The sequence below is a fragment of the Pelobates fuscus genome, chromosome 1 (genome assembly GCF_036172605.1).
Source record: "Pelobates fuscus isolate aPelFus1 chromosome 1, aPelFus1.pri, whole genome shotgun sequence".
Lineage (NCBI taxonomy): Eukaryota > Metazoa > Chordata > Amphibia > Anura > Pelobatidae > Pelobates > Pelobates fuscus.
The window spans coordinates 163922838-163950270 of NC_086317.1; the positions used below are offsets into that span (position 1 = coordinate 163922838).

The 27433-nt window shown below is 45.2% G+C and overlaps 1 protein-coding gene across 1 annotated transcript in view; it reads right to left on the reverse strand.

Moving 5' to 3' along the window:
- MDFI (MyoD family inhibitor) overlaps positions 1 to 26477 on the reverse strand; it is a 41802-nt gene extending 15325 nt beyond the window's left edge. Inside the window, exons 1-4 of the mRNA XM_063451866.1 lie at positions 26316 to 26477; positions 22724 to 22804; positions 11891 to 11998; positions 10543 to 10650 (exon numbers count right to left, since the gene is read on the reverse strand). Coding sequence (XP_063307936.1) covers positions 10543 to 10650; positions 11891 to 11998; positions 22724 to 22793 — 286 coding nt within the window. The 5' untranslated portion in view covers positions 22794 to 22804; positions 26316 to 26477. The remainder of the gene's footprint in view (positions 1 to 10542; positions 10651 to 11890; positions 11999 to 22723; positions 22805 to 26315) is intronic.
- Between the last annotated feature and the right edge of the window lie 956 nt (positions 26478 to 27433).

Sequence of the window (27433 nt, forward strand, 5' to 3'; positions counted from 1 at the left end):
TGTGAGTAGGAATGCATTGTATGTTTCTGTGTGTGTGTGTGTGTCACTTAGTGCTCTCCCTTGGCCCCCTGTCCCTCTGCAGTCCCCCCTTGGTGGTCTTCTCACTCCCCTCTCCCCCCTTAGTGGTCCTCCCTCTCCCAAACCCCTTAGTGGTCCTCCCTCTCTCAAACCCCTTAGTAGACCTTCCCCTACTCCCACCAACCCCTTAGTGGTAATCTCCCCCCCCCCCCTTAGTGGTCCTTACCCTCCTTCCCTCTCCTTAGTAGTCCTCCCTCCTTACCCCCCTTTGGTGGTCCTTCCCCCCCTTAGTGGTCCTCCCTCTCCCAAACACCTAGTGGACCTCCCCTCCTCCTCCCTCAGTGGTCCTTACCTTCCCACCCCCGTTCCCCCTGTGTTTCTTCACCCCAATCCCCCAGTGGTCCTGACTCACCCCTCCCCTAGTGGTCCTTACCCTCCCCTCCCCTAGTGGTCCTTCCTCCCTCCTCCCCTCCCGTAGTAGTCCTTACCCTCCCTCCCCTCCCCTAGTGGTCCTTCCTCCCCCTCCTCTAGTGGTCCTTACTCTCCCCTCCCCTAGTGGTCCTTACCCCCCCCTCCAGTGGTTCTTACCCCCCTGGTCCTTACCCACCCCCAGGCGTCATTATCCACCCCCTCCCTCCCCTAGTGGTCCTTATCCCCCCCTCTCCCTCCCTCCCCTAGTGGTCCTTATCCCCCCCTCTCCCTCCCTCCCCTAGTGGTCCTTATCCTCCCTCCCCTCCCCTAGTGGTCCTTACCCCCCCTGGTCCTTACCCACCCACAGTGGTCCTTATCCCCCCCTCCCCTAGTGGTCCTTATCCTCCCTCCCCTCCCCTAGTGGTCCTTTCCCCCCCCTCATGGTCCTTACACCCCCCCCTCCAGTGGTCCTTACACCCCCCCCTCCAGTGGTCCTTACCCCCCCCCCCCCGGTCCTTACCCACCCCCAGTGGTCCTTACCTCCCTCCCCTCCCCTAGTGGTCCTTTCCCCCCCTCATGGTCCTTATCCCCCCCCCCGTCCTTACCCACCCCCAGTGGTCCTTTCCCACCCCCCCCTCTCCCTCCCTCCCTCCCTCCCATAGTGGTCCGTTATTCCCCCCCCCTCCCCTAGTGGTCCGTTATTCCCCCCCACCCCCCCTAGTGGTCCGTTATTCCCACCCCCTCCCCTAGTGGTCTGTTATTCCCCCCCCCTCCCCTAGTGGTCCGTTATTCCCTCCCCCCCCCCTCCCATAGTGGTCCGTTATTCCCCCCCCCCACCCCCCCTCCCCTAGTGGTCCGTTATTTCCCCCCCACACCCCTAGTGGTCCGTTATTCCACCCCCCCCTCCCATAATGGTCCTTACCCTCCCCTCCTGCCCATGTAGCGTGGCCGGGCGGCGCGGAACCAGGGACAGGAACCTCTGTTTCCTGTACCCGGCCGCCGGCGGACTGACAGGAAGTGCTCATGAGTGAGCACTTCCTGTCAGTCCGCCGGCGGCCGGGTACAGGAAACAGAGGTTCCTGTCCCGGGTTCCGCGCCGCCCGGCCACGCTACATGGAGAGACCGGCAGGAGGGAGCGCTCTGCGCTTCCCTCCTGCCGGTCACTGAAACCCGGCGCCCTCCATGCAGCAGTGCTGCGCCGCCTGGGGCTTGTTAAAGCGCTCAGGCGGCGCAGCATGAGGAGGCGCACCGGGGACAGGGATCCGGCGCCCCCTGATAAGTTGCGCCCTAGGCGGCTGCCTAGGTCGCCTTACAGGTGGCGCCGGCCCAGTTGGTCTGTGTACTTTAGCCATGTTTTTTCACAATAAACATGTACTAGCAAGGAGATGTTTACTGGATGATTTCCCTGGGATATCCTTTGACTGTGTGTTTGTTTTTTTGTTTAAATTATTCTTACATTCAGTCTGAACCCTATTTGAGCATCATGGGAAATACATTTCAGAAACATACACACTAACAATTTAGTCATCAATGCAATACACTACAAATTCTAAAATAAAACAAACAATGAGTGTACATCAAATCACAAGTGGTAAAAAGTGAATGGTTTTAAAACACAAATACAACCATATCACAAGAAGATACTGGGATATCTGGGAAAACCTAAAAACAAGATTAAAACAACATAGTGTGTACTGTTAAAAAATTTACAATGACACTGTCTCTGCTTATGCGGACGACGTCCTCCTCACCGTAACGAATCCAATCGAGTCGATGTCGGCATTACAAGGGAGTCATACAAGAATACGGGGCCCTATCTGGATACAAGGCGAATATCCAGAAATCCAGTGCGATGTCTATAGGCTTAACGGCGGTCGATGAGGCTCTGATACGGGAAACGCAACATTTACGGTTGGAACCGAACTCCTTAAAATACCTAGGAGTCCACCTGATGGCAGATCCAGGTCAACTATATTCTAGCAACTACGACACCATGCTAAGGACCCTGATAGGGGATTTGGAAAAATGGTCGGACAAACCTATCTCCTGGCTGGGACGTATTCACTCTGTGAAAATGAATATCCTCCCGCGCTTATTGTTTCTATTTCAGGCTCTCCCTGTCCGTGTCACGAAATCTCAACTGCTGCCGTTACAAAGGGCGATCTGTGACTTTGTGTGGCACAATAGAAGACATAGAATAGCCAGACAAGTCCTGTATAGGCGTAAAGATAGAGGAGGTTTGGGGCTACCAAACCTCTATTATTACTTCTTGGCGGCCCAACTGTCTCAAGTGGTCATGTGGCATTCCCCTGTTGGGGAACGGAGGTGGGTAGAAATTGAATAGTTGCTGGTAGGTCTCGACATCCCCCAATTCACGTTATGGGTCCCAAAAGAACACAGGCCCATGATAAGGGCGACATGCCCGGCCATCCTTAACTCTCTTCGATTATGGGATACGAACTGCGTTAAATTTGGACTCGCCTCATCCCCCTCCCCTATGGACTGGGTTTTACCAACTGTATAGAGACAGGGAAATCATACCATTTGAAGATCTCCAACAAAATAACCACTTGACTCCTGCAGATTTTTTCAGAAATGTCCAGATAAGGGACTTCGCTAAAAGACCCCGGATTAGAGCAGCAGCCCAGGGACAGTTTACTTTTTACGAGAGGCTATGTAGAGAGGAATCTGCCCCTAAAGGATTGATTACGCTTCTCTATGCTCATCTCAACACGGAAACTAAGGAATGGGGTAGATTGAAGTACATTGATAGATGGGAATCGGACCTAGGGGAGGAACTGGAAGGAATCGAGAGGCAGGAGATTTGGGAAGCAACCAAGAGTGCTTCCATATGCGTCACGCAACAGGGCAGGCATGGAAAACCATGCTCAGGTGGTATACCACTCCGGTAACTTTGCACAAAATGCGCAAAATAGATACGGACGAATGCTGGAGGGGATGCGGACTTCGGAGCACGTACCTCCACATGTGGTGGGAATGCCCGAAAATCCACGGATTTTGGAAGTCAGTTGAAGACCTATTGCAGCAGACGTTTGGCAAGCCACTGGTTTTGGACTCATGGATCTACCTGTTAAACAGATCTATTGAGGGATGGACGAGACGAGAGCAGAAACTGGTACGGGCGATAACTTTAAGTGCACGCAGAGCCGTGGCTACAGCATGGCTCTCACCTGGAGGCCCAGAGATCAGGGGGGTGATTTCTAGGTTAAGGGAAAGCAGAATCATGGACGACCTGACTGCTAGATTAAGAGGAACAACCGTAACTTTCCAGAGGATTTGGGAACCATGGGACACTAGTGTAATGGGCTCCAGTAGCGACTGATGGGATGGATATCTGGTGGGATCTGGTACCACGAGGTCCAGTGTCGGTGGGGACCTCATTAGCCTCGTTCGCCTCCCCCTTCCCCACCCTCCCACCTCCTCCATGCCCTCTATACTCGCATCTTTCTCTTCTTTTTCTCCCCTCTTCCTCGCTTAATCTTTTCTTTTCTTCTTTTACTTCTTCACGTTTCACATCTTGTTGCTAAACCCTTGGTTTCCAGGGGTATTTTTTCTTCTTTCCCTTTCTCTATTTCTCATTGTCTCAGTCTATGTATTCATTTTTTATTTTTCCTCACTCAGGCATGATTATACTGACGGAGAATTGGGGATGCCTAAAGTAAAATCTGACATGGATAGAGTTAGGGCTCCTACATAAGATATATCGCCTGAATAAAAATACAAAATCCTCGGTGGGAGGCAAGTGATATAGAATTTATAGCGAGGCTTGGCATGTGGGCTGCTGTCAAATTTTGTGTTTACAAAACTGATCTTTTGCATTTTGGCTTCTGCGCAAGCCTCACAGTTGTATTGCTCTTGCTAAGCCTATCGTGTGTAAAGTATAGAATTTTAAAAAACACAAAATCCTCGATGGGAGGCGGGTTGTATAGAATTCATAAAGTGGCTTGTGATGTGGGCTACAGTCAATTACTGTGTTTACAAGACTGATCTTTTGTATATTGGCTTCTGCGCAAGCCTCAAAGTTGTATTATTCTTGCCTTACCTATCGTGTGCAAAAATAAAGAATTTTAAAAAAAGTTAAAAAAAATATACAATGTAAAATACATCAGTTGGACTCTCACTCACATGGCCTGGAGCCGTACCAGGCTCTGTATTGCAGGCTTAGGGGTGCCAATACTGGCTACGGAATCCGCGTTGTCAGAACAGGAAACTGGACATCAGATGCTTAGGCTGGATAAAAGCTTTATTCCAAAATACATAAACACAAGTAAAAGCTTATCGGGTGCTTAAATTCAATTGGGTGTGAACCAAATGGTAAAAACAGCAGATGCATTTCGGCTCCAAGTGCCTTCTTCAAGTGCTGTGATAGTATCTTCACAATGTCCATTTTATATAAAATATTCATCTGTGTCCAATTTCCTGATAATTTCAATTCCACAGCGATATTTCCGCGTACCTGACGTCATTTCCGTTTGCGTCGCCATGATGGAGTGTAGTTGGAACGCAGCATTGACGGCTGGAACGCAACATAGATGGGAGGTGATAACTTTGTCTTCCTTTGTGTAGTTACCACCTCCCATCTACATTGCGTTCCAGCCGTCAACGCTGCGTTCCAACTACAATCCATCATGGCGACGTTGGGTACCCGGAAATATCGCTGTGGAATTGAAATAATCAGGAAATTGGATACAGATGAATATTTTATATAAAATGGACATTGAGAAGATACTATTATTATTATTTTTATTATTTTATTATTCTAATAGCGCCATCAGATTCCGTAGCACTGTGCAATGGGTGGACTAACAGACATGTAATTGTAACCAGACAGCTGGTTGTACAGGAAAAGAGGGGGTGGAAGACCCTGCTCAATGAGCTAACATTCTAGAGGGAGTGGGGTATAGTGACACAAAGGGTAAAAGTAGGGGTACAAAGTAAGATGTTAGAAAAGTATTAATTGAGGGCTTAGTAGGTAATTATTGACAGTTGCAGGAGATGAGTCATGGGGGGTGGGGGATAAAAATCTGCTAACAGTTTAATTGATATGCTTTCTTGAAGAAGTGAGTTTTCAATGATTTTTTGAATGAGTGGAGACTGGGTGAAAGTCTTATGGAGAATGGAAGGGAGTTCCACAGAAGAGGTGCAGCCCTGGAGAAATCTTGGAGGCGGGCATCAGAGGTGGAAGTACGGACAGAGGATAGACGTAGGTCTTTGGCAGAGCGCTGGGGCCTCGACGGGACATACTTGTGTATTAGGGGGGATAGGTAGGTTGGAGCAGCATTATGTAGGGAGTTGTAAGCAAGCCTTAGAATTTTAAATTTAGCCCTATATCTAACTGGAAGCCAATGCAGGGACTGACAGAGCAGGTGGGAGGTGCGAGCGGACAGGAAAATGAGCCTCGCTGCCGCATTCATTATAGATTGCAGCCGTTCAATCTGGGAACATGCAAGACCACTGAGAAGGGGATTGCAGTAGTCAAGGCAAGAGAGAACAACAGCATGGACCAGCACCTTAGCTGCATCAGGTGTTAAATAGGGGCGGGTGCGCGCTATGTTTTTGAGATGGAAGCGACAAGTTTTGGTGATTGATTGGACATGAGGGGTGAAGGAGAGATTGGAGAAAAAAAAACACCCAGGCAGCGAGCCTGCGAGGTAGAGGTGATGGTAGCGTTGTTTACTTGGAGGGAGACAGACACGGGAGTAGCAACACTTGAGGGAGGAAAGACCAGAAGTTCTGTTTTGGGCAGGTTGAGTTTAAGGAAGTGAACAGCCATCCAGTTGGAAATCGCAGAGAGGCAGTCAGAGACACGAGTCAAAATTGTCAGAGAGATCAGGAAATGACTCATGGTAATATAAAATGTACTAATGCAAGGAGCCTATATAACAAAATGGGGGAACTAGAGGCAATAGCATACACTAAACAATACAATATAATAGGCATAATAGAAACATGGTGGGATGAGACACATGACTGGGTAGTTAACTTAAATGGGTACACGTTATTTAGGAAGGATAGGAAAAAAAATGAAGGGTGGAGGGGTATGTTTGTATATCAGCCATGAGTTAAAGTCAAATCTTAGGCATGTGGAGTGTGACGAGGAAAATGTGGAAGCTTTATGGGTAGATATCTGCTTGGGGCAAACAAAGGGAAATATGTTATTGGTTGGGATATGTTATAAACCACCAAATGTAAATATTAATGAGGAAGAACTGCTGTTAGAGCAAATTGGTAAAGCTGCAAATCGGGGTAACACGTTAATTATTGGAGATTTTAATTACCCGGACATAAATTGGGATAGAGGGACTAGTACTTCAGCTAGGGGAATCCGGTTTTTGAATGTGTTAAATGACACCTTTATGTCACAACTGGTACAAGGACCAACTAGAAAGGATGCTTATCTGGATCTCGTTATAACAAACAATGTTAATCTTTTTAACCAACATTCAAGTAGGGGAGCATTTGGGAAATAGTGATCACAATATGGTAACTTTTGAAATAAACTCAAAAAAGCAAAAGCACGTGGGGTATATTAAAACGTATAATTTTAAAAAAGCCAATTTTAATAGGATTAGGGCAGCTCTACAACATATCGACTGGCATAAACTCCTTAGTGATAAAAACACTGAGGAAAAATGGAAACTATTCAAACAAATATTAGAAAGGTACATTTCACAGTACGTACCATTGGGTAATAAATATAAAAGAAACAAATTAAAACCAATGTGGCTTAGTAGAGACGTAAAACAAGAGATTAAAAATAAGAAAAGGGCTTTTAAAGCATTTAAATCGGACAAATCAGAGGAATCCTATATAAGATATAAGGAAGCCAATAATACTTGCAAAAAGGCAATTAAAGTGGCTAAACTAGAAAATGAGAAATTGATAGCCAAAGAATGCAAAACCAACCCCAACATTTTTTTCAAGTACATTAATTCTAAAAAAAACAAAAAATGAAAGTGTAGGTACACTGAAAACAGAGATAGGTCTGTTAGTCAATGAAGACCAGGAAAAGGCAGAAATTTTAAATAACTATTTTTCTTCAGTATATATTAATGAGGATCCTATGGTAAGAGATATGCAAATGATTGCTGCAACAAACTTGCAGATAACTTGTGATTGGATAACTCGAGACAAGGGGCTACAGCTATTAAAGAAAATTAATGTAAATAAAGCTCCGTGGCCTGATGGTATCCGCCCACGAGTACTTAAGGAGCTAAGTGGGGAAATAAGTGAACCTCTGTTAATTTTTCAAGATTCTTTTGTTTCAGGTATTGTACCGGAGGATTGGAGGAAGGCAGATGTTGTTCCTATATTTAAAAAGGGTTCAAAATCATTGCTTGGAAATTATAGACCTGTGAGCTTAACTTCTGTGACTGGGAAATTGAATGGCTATTAAGGGATAATATTCAGGAATTCATTGGGAAGAACTGTGTTTTTAGCAATAATCAGCATGGTTTTATGAAACATAGGTCATGTCAAACTAACCTAATTGCATTCTACGAAGAAGTAAGTAGAAATCTAGATCAGGGTGTTGCAGTGGATGTGATCTACTCGTTTTCCTGGCACTATAGTGCTATATAACATACTCGTTTTCCTGGCACTATAGTGCCCTGCGGGTGCCCCCACCCTCAGGGACCCCCTCCCTCCGGGCTCTGGGATGAGGAAAGGGTTAAAACTTACCTTTATTCCAGCACCGTGCGGGGAGCTCTCCTCCTCCTCTCCACCTCCGATCCTTCCTTTCAGCTGAATGCGCATGCGCGGCAAGAGCTGCGCGCGCATTCAGCCGGTCTCATAGGAAAGCATTTACAATGCTTTTCTATGGACGCTTGCGTGCTCTCACTGTGATTTTCACAGTGAGAATCACGCAAGCGCTTCTAGCGGCTGTTAGTGAGACAGCCACTAGAGGATTTGGAGGCTGGATTAACCCTATTATAAACATAGCAGTTTCTCTGAAACTGCTATGTTTATAAAAAAAAGGGTTAATCCTAGAGGGACCTGGCACCCAAACCACTTCATTAAGCTGAAGTGGTCTGGGTGCCTAGAGTGGTCCTTTAAGGATAGAGTACAACGAGTTGTCATAAATGGTAAATTTTCAAGCTGGACAAAAGTGGTAAGTGGTGTCCCTCAGGGTTCTGTTTTTGGACCGCTTCTATTTAACATATTTATAAATGATCTTGAAATGGGCATTGAAAGCCATGTATTAGTGTTTGCAGATTACACAAAACTTTGTAAAGTAATAAAATGTGAGCAGGATATTGCTTTGCTGCAGATGGATTTGGATAGATTGGGGGATTGGGCACTAAAATGGCAGATGAAATTTAACGTAGAAAAATGCAAAGTTATGCACTTCGGGGTTAAGAATGCACAAGCAATTTACACCCTAAATGGTAGTGAACTAGGGTGAACAAATTAGGTAACAATATGCAATGTCAATCTGCCATTGCTAAGGCCAGTAAGGTTTTGTCACGTATAAATAGGGGCATAAATTCTCGAGATGAAAATATAATTTTGCCTCTTTATAAATTGCTGGTAAGACCACACCTTGAATATGCTGTGCAATTTTGGGCACCTGTTCTAAAGAAAGATATCATGGCACTAGAATAAGTGCAGAGACGAGCTACAAAATTGATAAAAGGAATGAAGCATTTTAGTTATGATGAAAGGTTAAAATATTAAAATCTCTTCAGTTTGGAAAAACGGCGCCTGAGAGGGGATATAATAACATTATACAAATATATTCGGGGCCAGTACAAACCATTATCTGGAAATCTATTCATAAACAGGGCTATACATAGGACACGAGGTCACATATTTAGGCTTGAAGAAAGGAGATTTCATCTAAGGCAAAGAAAAGGTTTTTCTACAGTAAGAGCAATAAGGATATGGAATTCTTTGCCTGAAGAGGTGGTTTTGTCAGAGTCTATACAGATGTTTAAACTGCAATTGGATAAATACTTGCAAAAACATAACATACAGGGATATAATTTCTAATTAGTGGGGTAATAGCTGCTTGATCCAAGGAGACATCTGACTGCTATTTTGGGGTCAAGAAGGAATTTTTTCCTAGTTTGTTGCAAAATTGGAAGCGCTTTCAGACTGGGTTTTTGTTAATGTGAGTGAGTATGTGTGTGTGTGTGTGTCTGTGTGTGTGTGTCAGTATGTTAGTGTCTGAGTGTGTGTATGTCTGTTAGTGAGTGTGAGTGTGTCTGTTAGTGTGTGAGTGTGTGTATGTCTGTCTGTTAGTGTGTGTGTGTCTGTTAGTGTGTGTGTGTGTGTGTATGTGTGTGTGTATGTTAGTGAGTGAGTGTGTGTGTGTCTGTGTGTGTGTATATGTCTGTCTGTTAGTGAGTGTGTCTGTTAGTGTGTGTCAGTCTGTTAGTGTGTGTGTGTGTGTGTGTGTGCCTGTGTGTGTTTGTGTATGTGTGTGTGTGTGTATATGTCTGTCTGTTAGTGTGTGAGTGTGTGTGTGTGTGTGTATGTCTGTCAGTGAGTGTGAGTGTGTCTGTTAGTGTGTGTGTCAGTCTGTTAGTGTGTGTGTGTGTGTATGTCTTTTAGTTAGTGTGAGTGTGTCTGTTAGTGTGTGTGTCAGTCTGTGAGTGTGTGTGTATGTCTGTTAGTGAGTGTGAGTCTGTATGTTAGTGTGTGTGTGTGTGTCAGTCTGTTAGTGTGTGAGTGTGAGTGTGTCTGTTAGTGTGTGAGTGTGTGTGTGTACGTCTGTTAGTGAGTGTGAGTGTGTCTGTTAGTGTGTGAGTGTATGTGTGTGTGTGTGTGTCAGTGAGTGTGAGTGTGTCTGTTAGTGAGTGTGAGTGTGTCTGTTAGTGAGTGTGTGTGTGTGTCTGTTAGTGAGTGTGTGTGTTTCTGTTAGCTAATGTATGCGTATCTGTCAGTGAATGTGTGTGTGTGTATTTAGAAGGCGGTGTGGGGGGAAGGGTTGGGTGGGGGTGGCGAGGGTGAGGGGGGCGCCGGAGTTTTGTCCTGCCTAGGGCAGCACAAAACCAGGATACACCACTGCGCACAGCTCGCACACCCTTAAGGCCGGCCCTGAATGGTGTAATATGTATAGGTTTATCATGGACGATGCTACACACTTACATGTTCTTTTAGGGCTCTCTGTGACCACTGTCTGTGGTGGTGACTCATTGTTTGAAGGTAGGATTTTTGGTTGCTCCAATGCATCATCCTGTGTAGATATAAGAGTGTCTGGGAAAGATACATAAGAATACAGTATAAAATGCTTTTTATAAGTAAAAAGAGCCTTAATGCTAAACTAACTTGTATTAAGTTGGATCTGTCACCTAGCAATACTAATTACCTTAAATAAAGCAATAGAGCTCAACATTAGCACTGCCAGTGATTGTATACCTCTACTTCCTGGATGAGATCTATTAGATATACAGTTTATAAATACAATAAAATAAAAAAGCATCTTTGAATAGAGGTAAAACTTGCCCAGTATTTACATAGATTTTCTTTATGTTTTTGTCGCCCACCCCCCTTTATACAGGTGGATAGATCTTTTTGTATTACATGTCCATTCCCTATAACGTGGCCTCTATACTTCAGCCATGTTTGATTATTTTCCCAATAAACCTATACTAGCAAGGAGTTGTTTCCTGCCTTATTTCCCTGGGATATATTTTAAATGTTTTTTTTTTTGCCAATTATTCTTACATTCATTCTGATCCCTGTCTGAGCCTCATGGGAAAATAACTTCATAAACATGCACACTAACAATTTAGTCATAAGTGCAATATACTACACAAGTTATTAACATTTTAAATGACAGTGTGGTTCTTGGGACATTTCTACTTATTTTAAATAAGACTCAGAAGGATCCAACCTGTCTAGGGATGCTGCCAACTCCCACTTCTGAGTTCAGAAGGGATTTTCCCTAGTAAAACGTATTAACTACACTAGTTGTGAATTATCATATACCCAATGGCAGCTATTGTGCCGGGACTTGATTTTGCCCCCCTGTCTTGTAGTGTTCTGCCTAACACCATGTTCCCCACTTCAGAATCAGTGAGGTTATGCCCTGCTCAGTGCTACATACCTATATATACACATGTATTTGGGAACCAATCACCAGTTTACAGTGACCTGACTTCTCTCCCTAACGTTTTTACCTATTGACAGCCCTAAAAGACAGGACTATATTTTAGGACTTGATAGCCCAAATGCAAAGCCAATATGTAAAATCAGAAATCTTGTTAAAGCAGACTAAACATGTTTAAGGGTCTCTTAGCATCATGTCTATCCATCAATAAAAGGTAAAGAGAAGTGCACAACTAATCGTGACGGACAAAGCATTTTATTGAATTCATGAATTCCAAGAACAGTTTCCTGTTTGCTTTAATCCGTTTAAACCTGGGTGATTTTCAAGAATGCAAACAATGATGTAATAGTTATAGGGTTATCATGGATGATGCTACACACTTACATGTTATTTTAGGGCTCTCTGTGGCAACTGTTTGTTGTGGTGACTCATTGTTTAAAGGTAGGATTTCTGGTTGTTCCAATTCTTCATCCTGTGTAGATATAAGGGTGTCTGGGAAAGATACATAAGAATACAGTATAAAAATGCTTTTTAAAAAACAACTGTCACCTAGGAAAACTAACTGTCTTAAATAAAGCAATAGAGCTCAACATTAGCCAGTGATTGTATACCTTTACATCCTGGATGAGATTTATTATAAATACAGTTTATAAAGATGATAACATTGATTTCATGCCCTCTTACCTTATACAATCTGTTTTCACGAGTTATCTTCCATCCTTAATTCAAATCTTTATTGTCCCCCATTTGGTATTTTCAGTCAAACACACAATGAAAAAAACACAATTATTTTACTATTCTAAAAACAAAACTCTTTCAACTCAACGTCTAAATTAAGTCCTATTTCCTTATTTCATTTTGTCTCAAAGCTTCTTGAACAGCTTTTTAATGCTTGTCTGACTAACTTCTCAATTCCAACTCTCTCTATGACGCTCTCAAATCCAGTTTCTGTAATCTAATGATATTGTCCTAATCAAAATTACCACTGGTGTAATCACATCCAAATGCAAAAGTCATTACACTCTAAAAATTCCTCTTGCTGCTTTCGACAGTGTTGACCACATGTTCATTCTTCATATCTTTCACAAGCATGGTTCTCATAGTACTGTCCTCTCTAGGCTCTCTTCTTATTTTTTCCAAGGCTCCTTTAGCATCTCATCGTTTGGTTATACTACCTTCCTATTCTCTAAGTAGATGACTAACCTGAAGCCCATGGAGCAGTGAAACAGGGGAGTGGGCCTTGACAAGGCCAGGAAGTGGGCAGGTGGAAAGAATAATGGGATGGGTTTAGGGCAGGGCGAAGAAGGGGAGGAGAAAGGCAGTTTAACCCCTTAAGGACCAAACTTCTGGAATAAAAGGGAATCACGACGTGTCACACATGTCATGTGTCCTTAAGGGGTTAAATAAGCGGCCATCTTAAGAGAGGGGCCAGTTAATCAGAATTTCACTAACCTGTTACTTGTCCCTCCCACCCTCCCTATGTTTTGAGGTTAGTTCCCGTTTGGTCACAGCGGCGGGAACAGGGCGTGTTAAAGGCAGGATTTGGCTGCAATTGGGAATGGACAGGCCAAGGCCTAGGCTGGAGTAGGCCAGATGGAAGTGAGTGTTGGTAGGTTCAAGCTCTTCGGTGGCTACGAACCTAGGGGGTAGGGGTGTCTGGGTACACCCCTACAGTTAACAGTATGGTTTTGGGGCCTCTCTGGTAGGCCGTGTGTTACTAGTTAAATGTTATGTGAATGTCAATTATTGTTGTACAAGCGATAGGGTCATTGTCAGGGGTATTGTGCACGGGGATAGTAATATAATGTCAGTTGGACAATGACCCTAAATGTAAATTTATTCATATATTTAATAATTAATAAAGCTGTGGACGTTATACTCCAACAGGAAAATGGTGTCAGTGTTTTATTTAAGGTAAAGCTAAAGTAGCACCTGCCGAATAACGACGGTGCATATGTCAAGTTCTTGAAACAGTCTTTCTAAAAATAAGCGACATCTTTTCTTTGAACTGAAAACCAACTGTCCATTGCTACTCTCCCTTCTAATGTATGGAACACTCACTAACTTACCCCACAATCTTACTTATCCTTCACACCTCCACTCTGTCTCGAAATCCTGCAATTTACCAAATGTAAAAATATTGCTTGTATATTCCCCTTTCTAACAGAGATACAACTAATACTTATCATTTTATTCCTCAATACTGTAACACACTCCTTATCAGTCTCACTAAAGCCCATATTCTACACTTTAGTCTGGAATTAATGCTGCTCCCAGGCTTATCTTCTATATCCACCAATTCTCAGAAGTCAATTTTATGCCAACCTTTCTTTGGCTTCTCGTACCCTTCAGGATCCAATCTGAAATACTGACAGTACTAAAGAATTGACGGAGGTGTCATTAAGTTGTGGCTATCAGACCAATAGTACATAGTCCCGAAATTTACTGTCTGTGGTCTTCGAGTCCTCAGGGGGTCTTCAGGTACCTGCCGTTTCAGAGGAGCCTTGTCTGGGCTGCCACGGTACAAAGGTTGTGACCCGCTCGGGGTCCCATCCATGTGGCGTATCTGCGGTTGCTAGTGATGCCGTGCTGCGCATAGCCTCCTGAGATAGTCCCAAAGAGTGTGACAGGTCTTGTGCTCCTTTTAGATTGTAGATTGTGTGTTTACCCTCTCCTGTCAGTACATGTAGGGAACGATCTAGGCGCCATCTGTATTGTATGCCTTGTTGCCTGAGGAGTGTGGTGAAGGGCTTTAACTACCCCCTCCATGCCAAAGTGCTACCTGACAGGTCCGGAAAAAATAAGAGGGATTGTCCTTCGAATGTAAAGCCAGCCCGGTTCCTGACCACCGCCAGGATTGTGGCCTTGTCTTTACGTTGTTGAAACCGCCAGTCAAATTCTTCGGTCCTGCCCTGCAGGCTCTTGATTTCTGCTTGCATGGAGGTGATGCGCGCGTCTTGCGCAGCAGAGGTGTCCTCCAGGGTGCTCATCCTCCCGTTGATTCCCATAAGCTCCGAGTGGAGGGCGGCCATATCCGCCTGTAGCGTGGTCTGCAGGGGTTTTGTCCCGACCGCAGGTAAGCTTGGCGTATCGGGTGTGTCCTTCCCCAGGGAGAAGTCATCGGAGAAGTCAGAGAATGTTTCAGTGTGGTCGGCCATCTTGGGCCTTGTTGTTCCGTGGACTTGTCTCCACATGGCCCCAATACCTTGGCTCTGCCTCGGTTGGTCAGGCTTCTGTTTTTTAGATCTTCGACCCATGTTGGTTCTGCAGTCACTTCTCTGTGTTTTCTGCAGTTTTAGTCAAGGTTATCGGTCTGATAAGGACGAAGTTTAGTGTGTATCACTTGAGCTTCAGTGCCATGCGACTGCTCTGCTCTACAACCAGGCTCCGTCCCCCTATATTTCCATTTTTAAATTGTATAAAGATAATAAACATATGTGGTGCCAATTCTTGAAAAAATTGCAGTGAATCATGCAAACTATATGTCCTATTAAAATGTGTAATTTTTTTTGGGGGGGTGGGTATGTGTCAGGTCATTAGTGAATCCATTTAGGGCATGTTTTCTGACATGATGCTCCACACATTGGACTATATTCTATAACGTATGCATATCTACAGACAGCCTTATCTGTGTCTAATTAAATGCAAGGAAGAGGTTATTTTACAATAACTTCTTCTGATGTTATCTGATGTTATAACTGTATGTTGTGTACGTTTATGCTATGTATAATAATAGTGGACTGTGACAGTCTATGGTAGCTCAGTCAAACACCACAAATTATTTACTTAAATTGGAGTTGTGGCAACCAATAGACAAATTGCATTATGCTTTTGATTATTAGATTTACTTAAATTACTAGTATACTGATACTTACAGTCAAACATTTACAGGGTTATTCACTAAAATCTGAATGGTCCCATACTGAATGGGGCAAAAATCATTCACTGCAATACGGGGGCACCCCCTCCAAAAAAAAAAAACATTACAAATTTTAACAGGACATATAGTTTGCATGATCCACTGCAATTATTTCAAGAATCCGCACCACATATGTTTATTAGCATTTATTTAGCATAAACATAGCTTTATACAATTTTAAAATGGAAACATTAAACTAAAAGATAAAAAAGTACTTTAGACGAGAATTAACAATGTGGGAGTATAGAGAGACAAGAGAAGGCAATTACAAGAGTGATATTGGTTTGTGTTCTTGGAGAGAAAATGTAATGAATAAGTGGTTACGTCGAGGTAGCACTCTCAGACACATCCTCATATCGGAGATCCAACCTGTGATATTAGGAGACTATATGCTGGGCATTATATCATTATAGCATAAGTTATCCATTACAAATAAATGTTCTCTCTTTTTTCATTAGTTAGTTGTGGGGTTTATTTTGGTTTGTTTTACCCTTTTCCCCAAATCTCCTATACCTAATCACTACTACTGTTAGTGTTACAGAGACTCGATTGATACATACTTACCTCAAGTATCATTATATCAAGACAGACCAATATTTGACTCCCAGTGAGTATCTACACTGATTAAAGGGACACTCCAGTGCCAGGAAAACAAATCGTTTTCCTGGCACTGCAGGTCCCCTATCCCTCCCACCACCCATCCCATGTTGCTGAAGGGGTGAAAACCCCTTCAGTGACTTACCTGAGTCCCCCTGCAGTGGTTTCGGGTCCGCCCACGCTCCTCCCCCTGCCCAGATCATCCGGCGGGGGAGACCTAATACGCATGCGCAATGCCGCACGCGTGCATTAGACCTCTCTAGAGGAAAGCCCTGAAAATGCTTTCAATGCCTTCCTGTGGGGAATTGAGCGACGCTGAAGGTCCTCACAGAAAATCTGTGCTAGAAACCAGGAAGGGCCCTCTAGTGGCTGTCTAGACAGCCACTAGAGGAGGAGTTAACCCTGCAATGTAATTATTGCAGTTTATGAAAACTGCAATAATTACAGCTGCAGGGTTAAGGGTAGTGGGAGTTGGCACCTAGACCACTCCAATGGGCAGAAGTGGTCTAGGTGCCCGGAGTGTCCCTTTAAGTAGCCTTTTTTTTTAACAGTCTGCTCTGTTATTTTTGTAAGGATCAATTGTGGTTTATATTGCCGGGTAATTTACCTTTGTGTGACTATAAACATATGTCTCTCGACTCTCTATATTCACTCCACAGACTGAGATCTAATTAGTAGACTCCATACGTATGTATTTTCTTTTGATAGGTGATGTGTTTATTATAATTTTTTACTGATTATTTGATTCCACGAATTCTACTGATTTCAATAAAGTTTTTGTCCAATTTTGAATAAACGTCCTTTATCACTTTTTAGGGACTTGCTCATTATAATTTTTCCTCTTTTAGCAGGGCTTTTTTGGGGGGGAATTAGTTATTATTCTTAAGGCTCAGAATGGTCGGGATCTCAGCCAGAGTGAAAGCTACTGGGTGGCTGAAATCCAGAACCGGATTATAAAAATCCAGGAACAGATGCTAAATATCAGGAAGTTGCCTGATGGCAGTCCAAGTAGCAAGCAAACAAATAGTGAAAACAAACCTTGGCAGGGCAATGGTTATGCTCTGTGACAGTAGCCGTGCTTGCAAACCATCCGCCACATTAAAAAGCAAAAAAACAAACAGAAAAAACAAACTCTGTGGGGTTAATAGGATCTCCATATAAGAATTGGAGAGGTGAGCAGGTAGCGGTTCCCTCCCTTATACTAATATGATTGCCATATTGACCCCCATAGGACTTTTTATTTCATTTTATTCACTTTTTTAAACATTGGCTAGCAGTCCCACAATTAATCCTGCACTGCAGAGGATTTTTTTTTTTTTTTTACTATTTGCCCACTGGCTGCTAGCATATTTTCAGCCGGAAGTCTTTTCTCCACTGCTTAGTGAATCTCTCTGTTAGTGGTTTTATAATGTAGTGTTATCGGGATCTATTCATGTCTATATATATTGGTATATGCGTAGCGTTTGCCCAAAACACTTCTCTTTTGCAAGTACATTGCTACACATTAAACTGGGACTCCATAACCGCTACATTTTATTGTAGTTCTAATGGTGCAAGAAGTCTTTGGGTAGAGCCCTCCTCCCCTTTTTTCTCAGACTATTTTTTTTTTAGAGCAGTATCTCTTGCAGCTAGAATTTTATCTCCCATACAACTATTTTGTATGCCTATTTTTTTTAAAAACATATTTATTTCTAATAACACCATAATTGTAAGCTGTTTTTGCAGGGACAGTGCCGCAATTTAGGTTCCTCTCCAAGCAAAAACTGCAACAGTTATCAAAGTCTCTTGCCAGGCAGGTTTCTGAATACAAGTCATGGCTCCCGGCATACAGGCACTAAGATCATGCACAGAGCATGTCAGCAGAACTGACTCAGGTCTGATCGGATCTGATCTTACTCAGGAAAGCCAGCCCCTCTTTACTGCTCACTTTCTGGTCTACACATTTGTGGTTCTGGGTCAAGGAGCCCCGAGTTTGCTCTGAATGTGCTCTCCTAATTCCTTTACTGCATGCACCCATGGAGCGCAGCCGAGTGGGCCATCCAAGTTATAGTTGCCTTATAAATGCTTTTTCCCATCTTAACTACAAACTTCTGTAGCATGTATAGCAGGGTTTATAAAGTCAACTTGCCCAGGAGTCACTGACCAGGTTGCCTTCGTACATGGAAGCCCTGTATCAGTCCTCCCAGGAGCGCACCAAACAATCCAGATTTCCAGACACACACATACAGCTATATACAGGTAGGTACGTGCAGCACAGTAAATTAAAGTGTGCCCCAAAAGAAAAATCCCATTTGAACTTTACATAAATGTTTAATCCTTCAAGGCAAAACATTGCCGTTGTGCACACCTCTAGTAGGTGCCATACTAACAGCTACAAGACTTGCCGAGTAGAACTTAAGTGAAGTTGCAGCTCATAGGAAAGAATTGGATGCACATGCAGCACTTGCTGCTCATGCATATCATGTCCTCAATTCTCCTCTAAGAGATGCATTGGTTTGGACCACTGATTGAAAGAATGGACACCTCTTCAATGATACGTAAAGGCCAGCAGCACTGAGGGATTCTCTGTAACTAACAAGCTTTTTAAAAATATTTTGATGGCAAACAGCAGGCGTGACTTAATGCTGTTTACAAATAAGGACAGCGGCACTATAGTGTTAGGAATACAATTTAAATTTTTAACACTTTAGTGTTCCTTTAACAGAGGCGGCTCTAGACTTTATGAGGCCCCACTAACAAAAAAGTGTCACATATACACATTGATGCGCTGTCTACCTGTGTATGTGCCTGAGAGTGTGTCTGACAGAGAGTATCCTTGTGTGTCTGAATGTATGTCTCTGTGAGCATGTTTGCGTTTTTGTCTGAGACCCTATGTGTATGGGGTAGCTGCTTGAAGTGTGTTGTGTGTGTATGGCGGGGGGGGGTGATGGTGAGAGGGGGGTGATGGTGAGAGGGAGAAGGGGTGCGATGGTGAGAGGGAGAGGGGGTGCGATGGTGAGAGGGAGAGGGGGTGCGATGGTGAGAGGGTGAGAGGGAGCGGGGGTGCGATGGTGAGAGGGAGCGGGGGTGCGATGGTGAGAGGGAGCGGGGGTAAAGTGAGAGTGAGGGGGGGTAAAGTGAGAGTGAGAGGGGGTAATGTGAGAGTGAGAGGGGGTAATGTGAGAGTGAGAGGGGGTAATGTGAGAGGGGGTGATGTGAGAAGGAGGGGGTGATGGTGAGTGGGGTGAGGCTGAGGGTGGTGATGGAGGGTGATGCTGAGGGTGGTGAGGGGGTGATGCTGAGGGTGGTGGGGGGGTGATGCTGAGGGTGGTGGGGGGGTGATGCTGAGGGTGGTGGGGGGTGATGCTGAGGGTGGTGGGGGGGTGATGCTGAGGGTGGCGGGGGGTGATGCTGAGGGTGGCGGGGGGGCAGGGCCGGCGCGTCCATAAGGCGGCACAGGCGGCCGCCTTAGGGCGCACGGGCTCTGGGGGCGCAAGATTTCAGTGACCGGCAGGAGGGAAGCTCTCCCTCCTGCCGGGCCACCATCTCGGCCCCCGGTGCGGCGTGCAGCTGTGCCGAGATCAGATGCGGCGAGGGAGCTCTAACCTCTCTGCTCTGCTCCCTCGCGCGCTGCCTGTCTGCTGATACCGCGGGAGCCGGAATATGACGTCATATTCCGGCTCCCGCGGTATCAGCAGACAGGCAGCGCGCGAGGGAGCAGAGCAGAGAGGTTAGAGCTCCCTCGCCGTATCTGATCTCAGCACAGCCGCACGCCGCCCAGCAGCCCCAGGGAAGGATTCCTCATCCACACCAGCTCTCCAGGTAGGGAGGCTGGGTGGAAAATATGTATTTGTAAAATAATTAGTGAGTGTCTGTGTGTGTGTGTCTGTGTGTCTGTGTGTGAGTGTCTGTGTGTCTGTGTGTGAGTGTGTGTGTGTCTGTGTGTGAGTGTGTGTGTCTGTGTGTGAGTGTGTGTGTCTGTGTGTGAGTGTGTGTGTCTGTGTGTGAGTGTGTGTGTCTGTGTGTGAGTGTATGTGTCTGTGTGTGAGTGTGTGTGTCTGTGTGTGAGTGTATGTGTCTGTGTGTGAGTGTATGTGTCTGTGTGTGAGTGTATGTGTCTGTGTGTGAGTGTATGTGTCTGTGTGTGAGTGACGGCGTGTGTGTGTGTGTGTGCGAGTGACGGCGTGTGTGTGTGTGCGAGTGACGGCGTGTGTGTGTGTGTGCGAGTGACGGCGTGTGTGTGTGTGTGTGCGAGTGACGGCGTGTGTGTGTGTGTGCGAGTGACGGCGTGTGTGTGTGTGCGAGTGACGGCGTGTGTGTGTGTGTGCGAGTGACGGCGTGTGTGTGTGTGTGCGAGTGACGGCGTGTGTGTGTGTGTGTGTGTGTGCGAGTGACGGCGTGTGTGTGTGTGCGAGTGATGGCGTGTGTCTGTCAAATCAGTAAGAGTATGTTTGTCATTGAGTCTGTGTGTGACTATCAGTGTGTCTGTCAATGAGTCTGTGTCTGTCAGTGTGTACAGAGTGTAGCGGAGCGGAGCGCGGTACAGGAGCTTCTGTTTCCTGTACCTGGCCAGACTGACAGGAGGTGCTCACAGAGAGAGCACTCCCTGTCAGTTCGGCCGGGTACAGAAAACTGAAGCGCTCCGCTACACTCTGTACACATTGATACACCAGGAAGGGGAGTGTGACCACTAAAGGGGTGTGGGGTGCACCAAGGGACAGGGAGGGAATGGGAGAGAAACACCAAGAGACAGGGAAAAGAGGGGGGAGGGGAGAAGAACACTAAGGGACAGGGAAGGGACCAGGGAGGGGCTGGTTAAGAGGCACATAGGTGAAGATGTTTTTTTTGGGGGGGGGGGGGCGGAAAAATGCATCTTCGCCTATGTACCTAAAAATCCAAGCACCGGCCCTGCGGGGGGGTGATGCTGAGGGTGGTGGGGGGTGATGCTGAGGGTGGTGGGGGGTGGTGAGGCTGAGGGTGGTGGGGGGTGGTGAGGCTGAGGGTGGTGGGGGGTGAGGCTGAGGGTGGTGAGGCTGAGGGGGGTGATGCTGAGGGGGGTGGGGGGAGTGATGCTGAGGGTGGTGGTGATGCTGAGGGGGGTGGGGTGGTGAGGCTGAGGGTGGGGGGTGAGGCTGAGGGTGGTGATGGTGAGGGTAGGGGGGGTGAGGCTGAGGGTGGTGGGGGGTAATGGTGACGGTGGGGGGTGAGGCTGAGGGTGGTGGGAGGGGTGATGGTTGGTGATGGGGGGTGGTGAGGCTGTGGGGGGTGAGGGTGAGGCTGGGGGTGGTGATGGTGGTGGGGGTGAGGCTGAGGGTGGTGGGGGGTGATGGTGAGGCTGGTGGGGGGTGAGGCTGAGGGTGGTGGGGTGTGAGGCTGAGGGTGGTGGGGTGTGAGGCTGAGGGTGGTGGGGTGTGAGGCTGAGGGTGGTGGGGGGTGAGGCTGAGGGTGGGGGGGGTGAGGCTGAGGGTGGGGGGGTGAGGCTGAGGGTGGTGGGGTGTGAGGCTGAGGGTGGTGTGAGGCTGAGGGTGGTGGGGTGTGAGGCTGAGGGTGGTGGGGTGTGAGGCTGAGAGTGGTGGGGGGTGATGCTGAGGGTGGTGGGGGGTGAGGCTGAGGGTGGGGGGTGAGGCTGAGGGTGGGGGGGTAAGGCTGAGGGTGGGGGGGTAAGGCTGAGGGTGGGGGGGTAAGGCTGAGGGTGGTGGGGGGTGATGGTGAGTGAGGCTGAGGGGGGTGGGGTGGTGAGGCTGAGGGTGGTGGGGGGTGATGGTGAGGGTAGGTGGGGTGAGGCTGAGGGTGGTGGGGGTGATGGTGAGGGTGGGGGTGAGGCTGAGGGTGGTGGGGGGTGATGGTGAGGGGGGTGAGGCTGTGGGTGGTGGGGGGTGATGGTGAGGGTGGTGGGGGTGATGGTGAGTGAGGCTGAGGGTGGTGATGGTGAGGGGGGTGAGGCTGAGGGTGGTGGGGGTGATGGTGAGGGTGGGGGAGTGAGGCTGAGGGTGGTGGGGGTGATGGTGAGTGAGGCTGAGGGGGGTGATGGTGGGGGGGTGAGGCTGAGGGTGGTGGGGGTGAGGCTGAGGCTGGTGGGGGGTGATGGTGAGTGAGGCTGAGGGTGATGGTTGGTGATGTGGGGGGTACGGCTGGGGGTGGTGGTGATGGTGGTGGAGGGAGAGCCTACCTTTCCCTGGTGGTCCAGTGGGCTCCCTGGTGGTCCGGTGGCCATTACTTCCGGTCTGCAGCTCCGCAGAGTAATCTCGCGAGCAACGCGTGGTAACCCGCGGCAACGCTCTGATTGGCCAATTCTCGCGAGTCACATGGTCTGCAGCTCTGCACACTGCGGAGCTGCAGACCAGTGTCTGCGGTGGCTGGCCGGCAGCCAGGAGGGGCCTCGCACCCGGCGGCATACCGGGCAAGCCGCCGGGCCCCCTCCTGGTGTCAGGTCCTCGGTCACTGCCCGAGGACCTGACACACTCTGCCCACAGGCGGTTTAGGCGGCCGCGAGGCCCCAGCCAGCGCGAGGCCTTAGGCGGCCGCCTAAACCGCCTAATTAGAGAGCCGCCTCTGTCCTTTAAAATAATCATTTAAAATTCAATGCAAAGTAAAATTTAAAAATGTTTGCACTAATGAGCAGGCCATTATAGAAACAGTTATAGTTAGTCCTTGAAAATATAACAAGCTAACACAAAGCTCAAAGTATAATGTAGAATGTGATGATGGTAGAAATTGATTACCTGTGAGATCACCTGGGTCATGGCTGGAAGAGCAGGGGGCAGGAGTTGGGTTATTTATGTCCTGGAACATTGGGCAAACACCTAAGGAAAACAAGACACAACAGCAAATCGCGTATATATACACGTATGGGTTCTGCGTTCTTGCACAATAAACCCAGCCACCTCACAAAGACTATATAAGGCAAACTGGGAACCAGATAGTTCGCACTGATCATGTTAAATTTGGCAATACGCACGTTTTATGAGATTTAACAATACGAAAAGAAATGTTTTAGGAGAAATTAGGATGAGTTATAACAAGACTATAATTGCAAATATATCAGAATATTTTTAGATAGAGCAGCTGAAGAAATTCTTGGCAGAGACAGAATGAGGGTTATATGGAATAAAAGAAGAGTTATAAGAAGAATCTGGAATCATAGTAGTATTTATACATGAGATGTAAGAGCACAAATGTACTTTTTAAGGAATATGGAGTTTAGGCAACAAGAGGAGAATTGATACAGAGATATGTAAAGCATAGAGTGTAACTATTGGTGGAGGTTATTAAAGGACCACTATAGGCACCCAGACCACTTCAGCTTAATGAAGTGGTCTGGGTGCCAGGTCCAGCTAGGATTATCCTTTTTTTCTGTAAACATAGCAGTTTCAGAGAAACTGCTATGTTTACATTGCAGGGTTAATCCAGCCTCTAGTGGCTGTCTCATTGACAGCTGCTAGAGGCGCTTCCGCGCTTCTCACTGTGATTTTCACAGTGAGAAGACGCCAGCGTCCACAGGAAAGCATCGAGAATGCTTTCCTATGGACTGGCTGAATGCGCGCGTGGCTCTTGTCGCGCATGCGCATTCATCTGGTGACGGAAGAAGAGGGAGGAGGAGAGCTCCCCACACGGCGCTGGAGAAAGAGGTAAGTTTAACCCCTTCCTCCCCCTAGAGCCCGGCGGGAGGGGAACCCTGAGGGTGGGGGCACCCTCAGGGCACTATAGTGCCAGGAAAACGAGTATGTTTTCCTGGCACTATAGTGGTCCTTTAAGTCATACGGAAAATGTAAAAGAGGCTGTGAAATATGGCTTTAAACCTTCAGTCATGCCAGCATTATGGAGACTCAAAATGCTCAGATAATATTTCACCAACCTTTTCTTTAAACCAAAGCTACTTCAAAGGCATTCTAAATATTTCAATATTTGTTCCACAGTAAACATTCCAAAGTCACATGATACCTTCATTGGGGTCTGCTTTGCAACATTGGTGTAATCCTTCCAGAACCAGATGATTCCCCCTCACTGATATTTCAAGAGTCCAACATTATTTATTTTTACAATGATTATTGTGAATTTTACCTTGTTTATGTTTTGTATATGTTTCCTTTGTATATGTTTCCTTCTTGTCACTGAATATGTATTCGTGTATCTTCTGCACATCCTATAACTCTCTATGTCACTCCTTGTTAATATGCAATTATTTAGCATTTGAGTTAATTAATATTGTAAAAAGGTATTCTTTAGGCTTTACCTAATGCATTGTTGCATTTTTATGATTTATGTTTCAAAAGTGCTTTAAAAGGGACACCTCTTCTTACAAAGATTCCAAGCCAGCCAATCATAGTGCTCTATACTGAGCATTGTACGTGTGGCAAAGCATTTATATAGGTTTCTCCTTCCCTCGGATGCTCGGCCCATGTGGAGCCCTCTATAGGGTAACAAAGATTAACTTTTTTAAGTATCACAGTATCCACTTTTTTTCAGTGGATTTTACAAATTGTACGTTTTTATTTGACATTTTATTTGAGCTGAATAAAGAAGATTGAAGAAAATATATTTTAATTAAGAATTTAAATAGTAAGCATGGTATATATTTTGTATTTATTTTTTGCCGGATTTTCTAATTTTAGATTATTTAGATTAGGGACCTTTTCACTATTATACGTGTAAAGGGTTAGATAGGGACACCAGTAAAAGTGCTTTTTGTAGCCCATAAAACTGCAACGCCATTTAGTGAATACTAAGTGCAATTGCAGTGTATATGGTTTCTTATGGAGAGCTTGCACTCTTGCCAAAGCCCTTTACTAACTGGCTTTGCAGCAAAGTTACACCGGTCTTCCACCAGATTTTTTAATCAATATTGAAACAAGTGCTTTAGTAACTTTTATCTCCTATTGTTTAGAACGAAACACAGCAATTGATAGAACTAGCACCTGTTACCTTTTTAATTATTTGTTTGTTTGCTTATTCATTTATTTTACAGGAGACAGTCTTTTATTTGAATTACAATGCACCAAGACACACCCCCCTAATTCCCCATCCCCAACAATTAAAATAGAAGTGTCCTGGCACTGGCCGCATAAGCCACCACGCATTTTGCATCTACATTCATTCATAGATATGGACAGCCAAATGTTTCTTATCTTTGTACATTGTAGTTTTATGTAAATCACAGAAAGCTAACATTGAAAAAGATCTGCCGGACATGACTACTAAAAATGACAGCATAAAAAAGCTAGAGCCCCGATGACATATGTGAAACAGTAGACAACAGAAGATTTGCTAGTGGTAATTAGTGCAGCCTAGAATGTGTTACACATTTTTTTATCGATTGTGCAATACGTGGAGTTTCCCCCCCCCCCCCCCAAGATGCCAAAGGATGATATTAATACAATAATGAAGTTATATGATGACGTTATATGAAATAAAACAAAGATATAGCATGACGATGTCTCATGGAACATTTTATAGAAAGATTTAAAGGCAGAGATAAAAGGGACATAGATGGGTATATAGCAAACTACTACTACAGGAGGTATATTGGGTTAGTTGATCTACGAAGTTTCATCTAGAAAAAATATATTGAGATTTCTTTCATAATTATGTTCATATACAAAGCAATATTTTACATTTAGCGCTATAAAAGATCCAAAACATTTTGTTAAACTTTACCTGGAGGAGAAATACAGATAATGCATAGAGAGCACTAAAGATGGGATAAAGCAATATGAACAGTTGCATTGAAAGGTTACATGATGTTATAGGAGGGGTTATACGGAGCTGTTATATGGAAAATATAAGCTAGAATGCCCCAATGCCGAATGAGTCTTCTCTCTGAAATAGCATATATCACATACGAGTTCTGCTAAATCAAAAACCATCTGATATTAAACTATTAAAAGTAACTTTTTTTTTCTAGAAACTCTAACTGTTAAATCAGTTAACGTCTGATGCTGATTAGTAGATTCCCCCTTCCCCCCTCAGTCTTTACTCACCTTACTTTTCTGTACTCAGTCCGGCTTCCAGCTTCATTCCCAAAGCAGAAAACCTCTTCTACTGTCTGACTCACTATTCTTAGGTAAATTATGCATAAATGATCCCTTTCCCGTTTCTTGAGCTTCTATCTTTCTTCTCTCCCTGTGCCCGTATTTTGCTTTATAGGTCAATATTTTTATGTCTATCTTTACATCTCTGCGTGCTACCCCCCTACGCCCCCCCTTCCTTGCTTCCTTACGCCTGTCTGGCTGTCAGTCTTTCCTGTAAATCTGCAGCGTATGATTGCAATTAGTTAATTTCTTGCAGACTATTTGTATTCGCTCCCCCTTCACATACCGTTCCCTACACTCTCACCGTTATCTTCCCATGCCTCTAGAGCAGTTCTCCTATTTTTTTTCTCCTTCTTTAGCCAGACTAACTCATTCTTTCTTTCTAGAACCTTCTTCACCGTTGCACCTACAAGACCTCTCCATACATTTCCCTGCTTATCCTTTCTTCTCTGTTTGGATCTTGAAAGTCTATCTAGAGCCTGTCTCTAAGTTTCCTCTCTGGGGACAACGTGGGTGTTTGCGCAACCTTAATGAGTAGGTTCTGAGTACAAGCGTTATAAATATATGTTTGCCTTTCTATCGCGTGACGCTATTTTAATCTCTAAGCGCAATTACTTAACTGTCGTCTTATAGGACAACCTTATAGGACAACCTGTTTATTTCTCCTTCAGATGCAAAATGTACAATTACAATTTTGTATATAGCGCCAACAAACTGTACAATAGGTAAACACCACAAATATTTAATTATAACAGAACATGTATGACATAAAGGAACAGCAGATGAAGAGTGCCCTTTCCAAAAAATATATATCGAGTTGACCTTCCCAGAAAAGCGCCTCTTCACACCCTCTATAACAGGGGTAGGCAACCTTTTAGCTGTACTGTGCCAAAATAAGATTGTCAAGTCCCGTAGCGTGCCGGTCCTAGTTTTTTACATCAAGGTGTGTATGTTGACGTATTCTGCTTGTTTTATTTATACTGCAGTTGTTTGTATCGTATTTGTGTGTATGTGAGCTGTTATAGTGTATATATTCATGAGTAGTTTGTGGTATTGTGTATGATACCTATGAATGTCGACTGTGTATGGGGGCTGCTTGTGGAATTGTGTTTGTGGATGATATATCACATTGTGTGTTTGGTGGGGTATTGCATGTGAGAGGCTGCTTGTGGGGTTGTGTGCGTGTATTTTGTTTGTTAGTGGTGTTTTATTTGTGTGGACTGTGTGTGTGTTTGTGTGTGAGCTGTTTGTATTATTAGTATGAGAGGATGTGGATGTCTTCCCCGGGGCCAGTGGGGACCGTGCTGGCCAGGTACAGGTTTTTTCCTTTTTAAATATTCTATGTTTATTCACCACATTTCCTTATAGGTAAAGCTATGATATCCAGAGGGAAAAAAAACACAA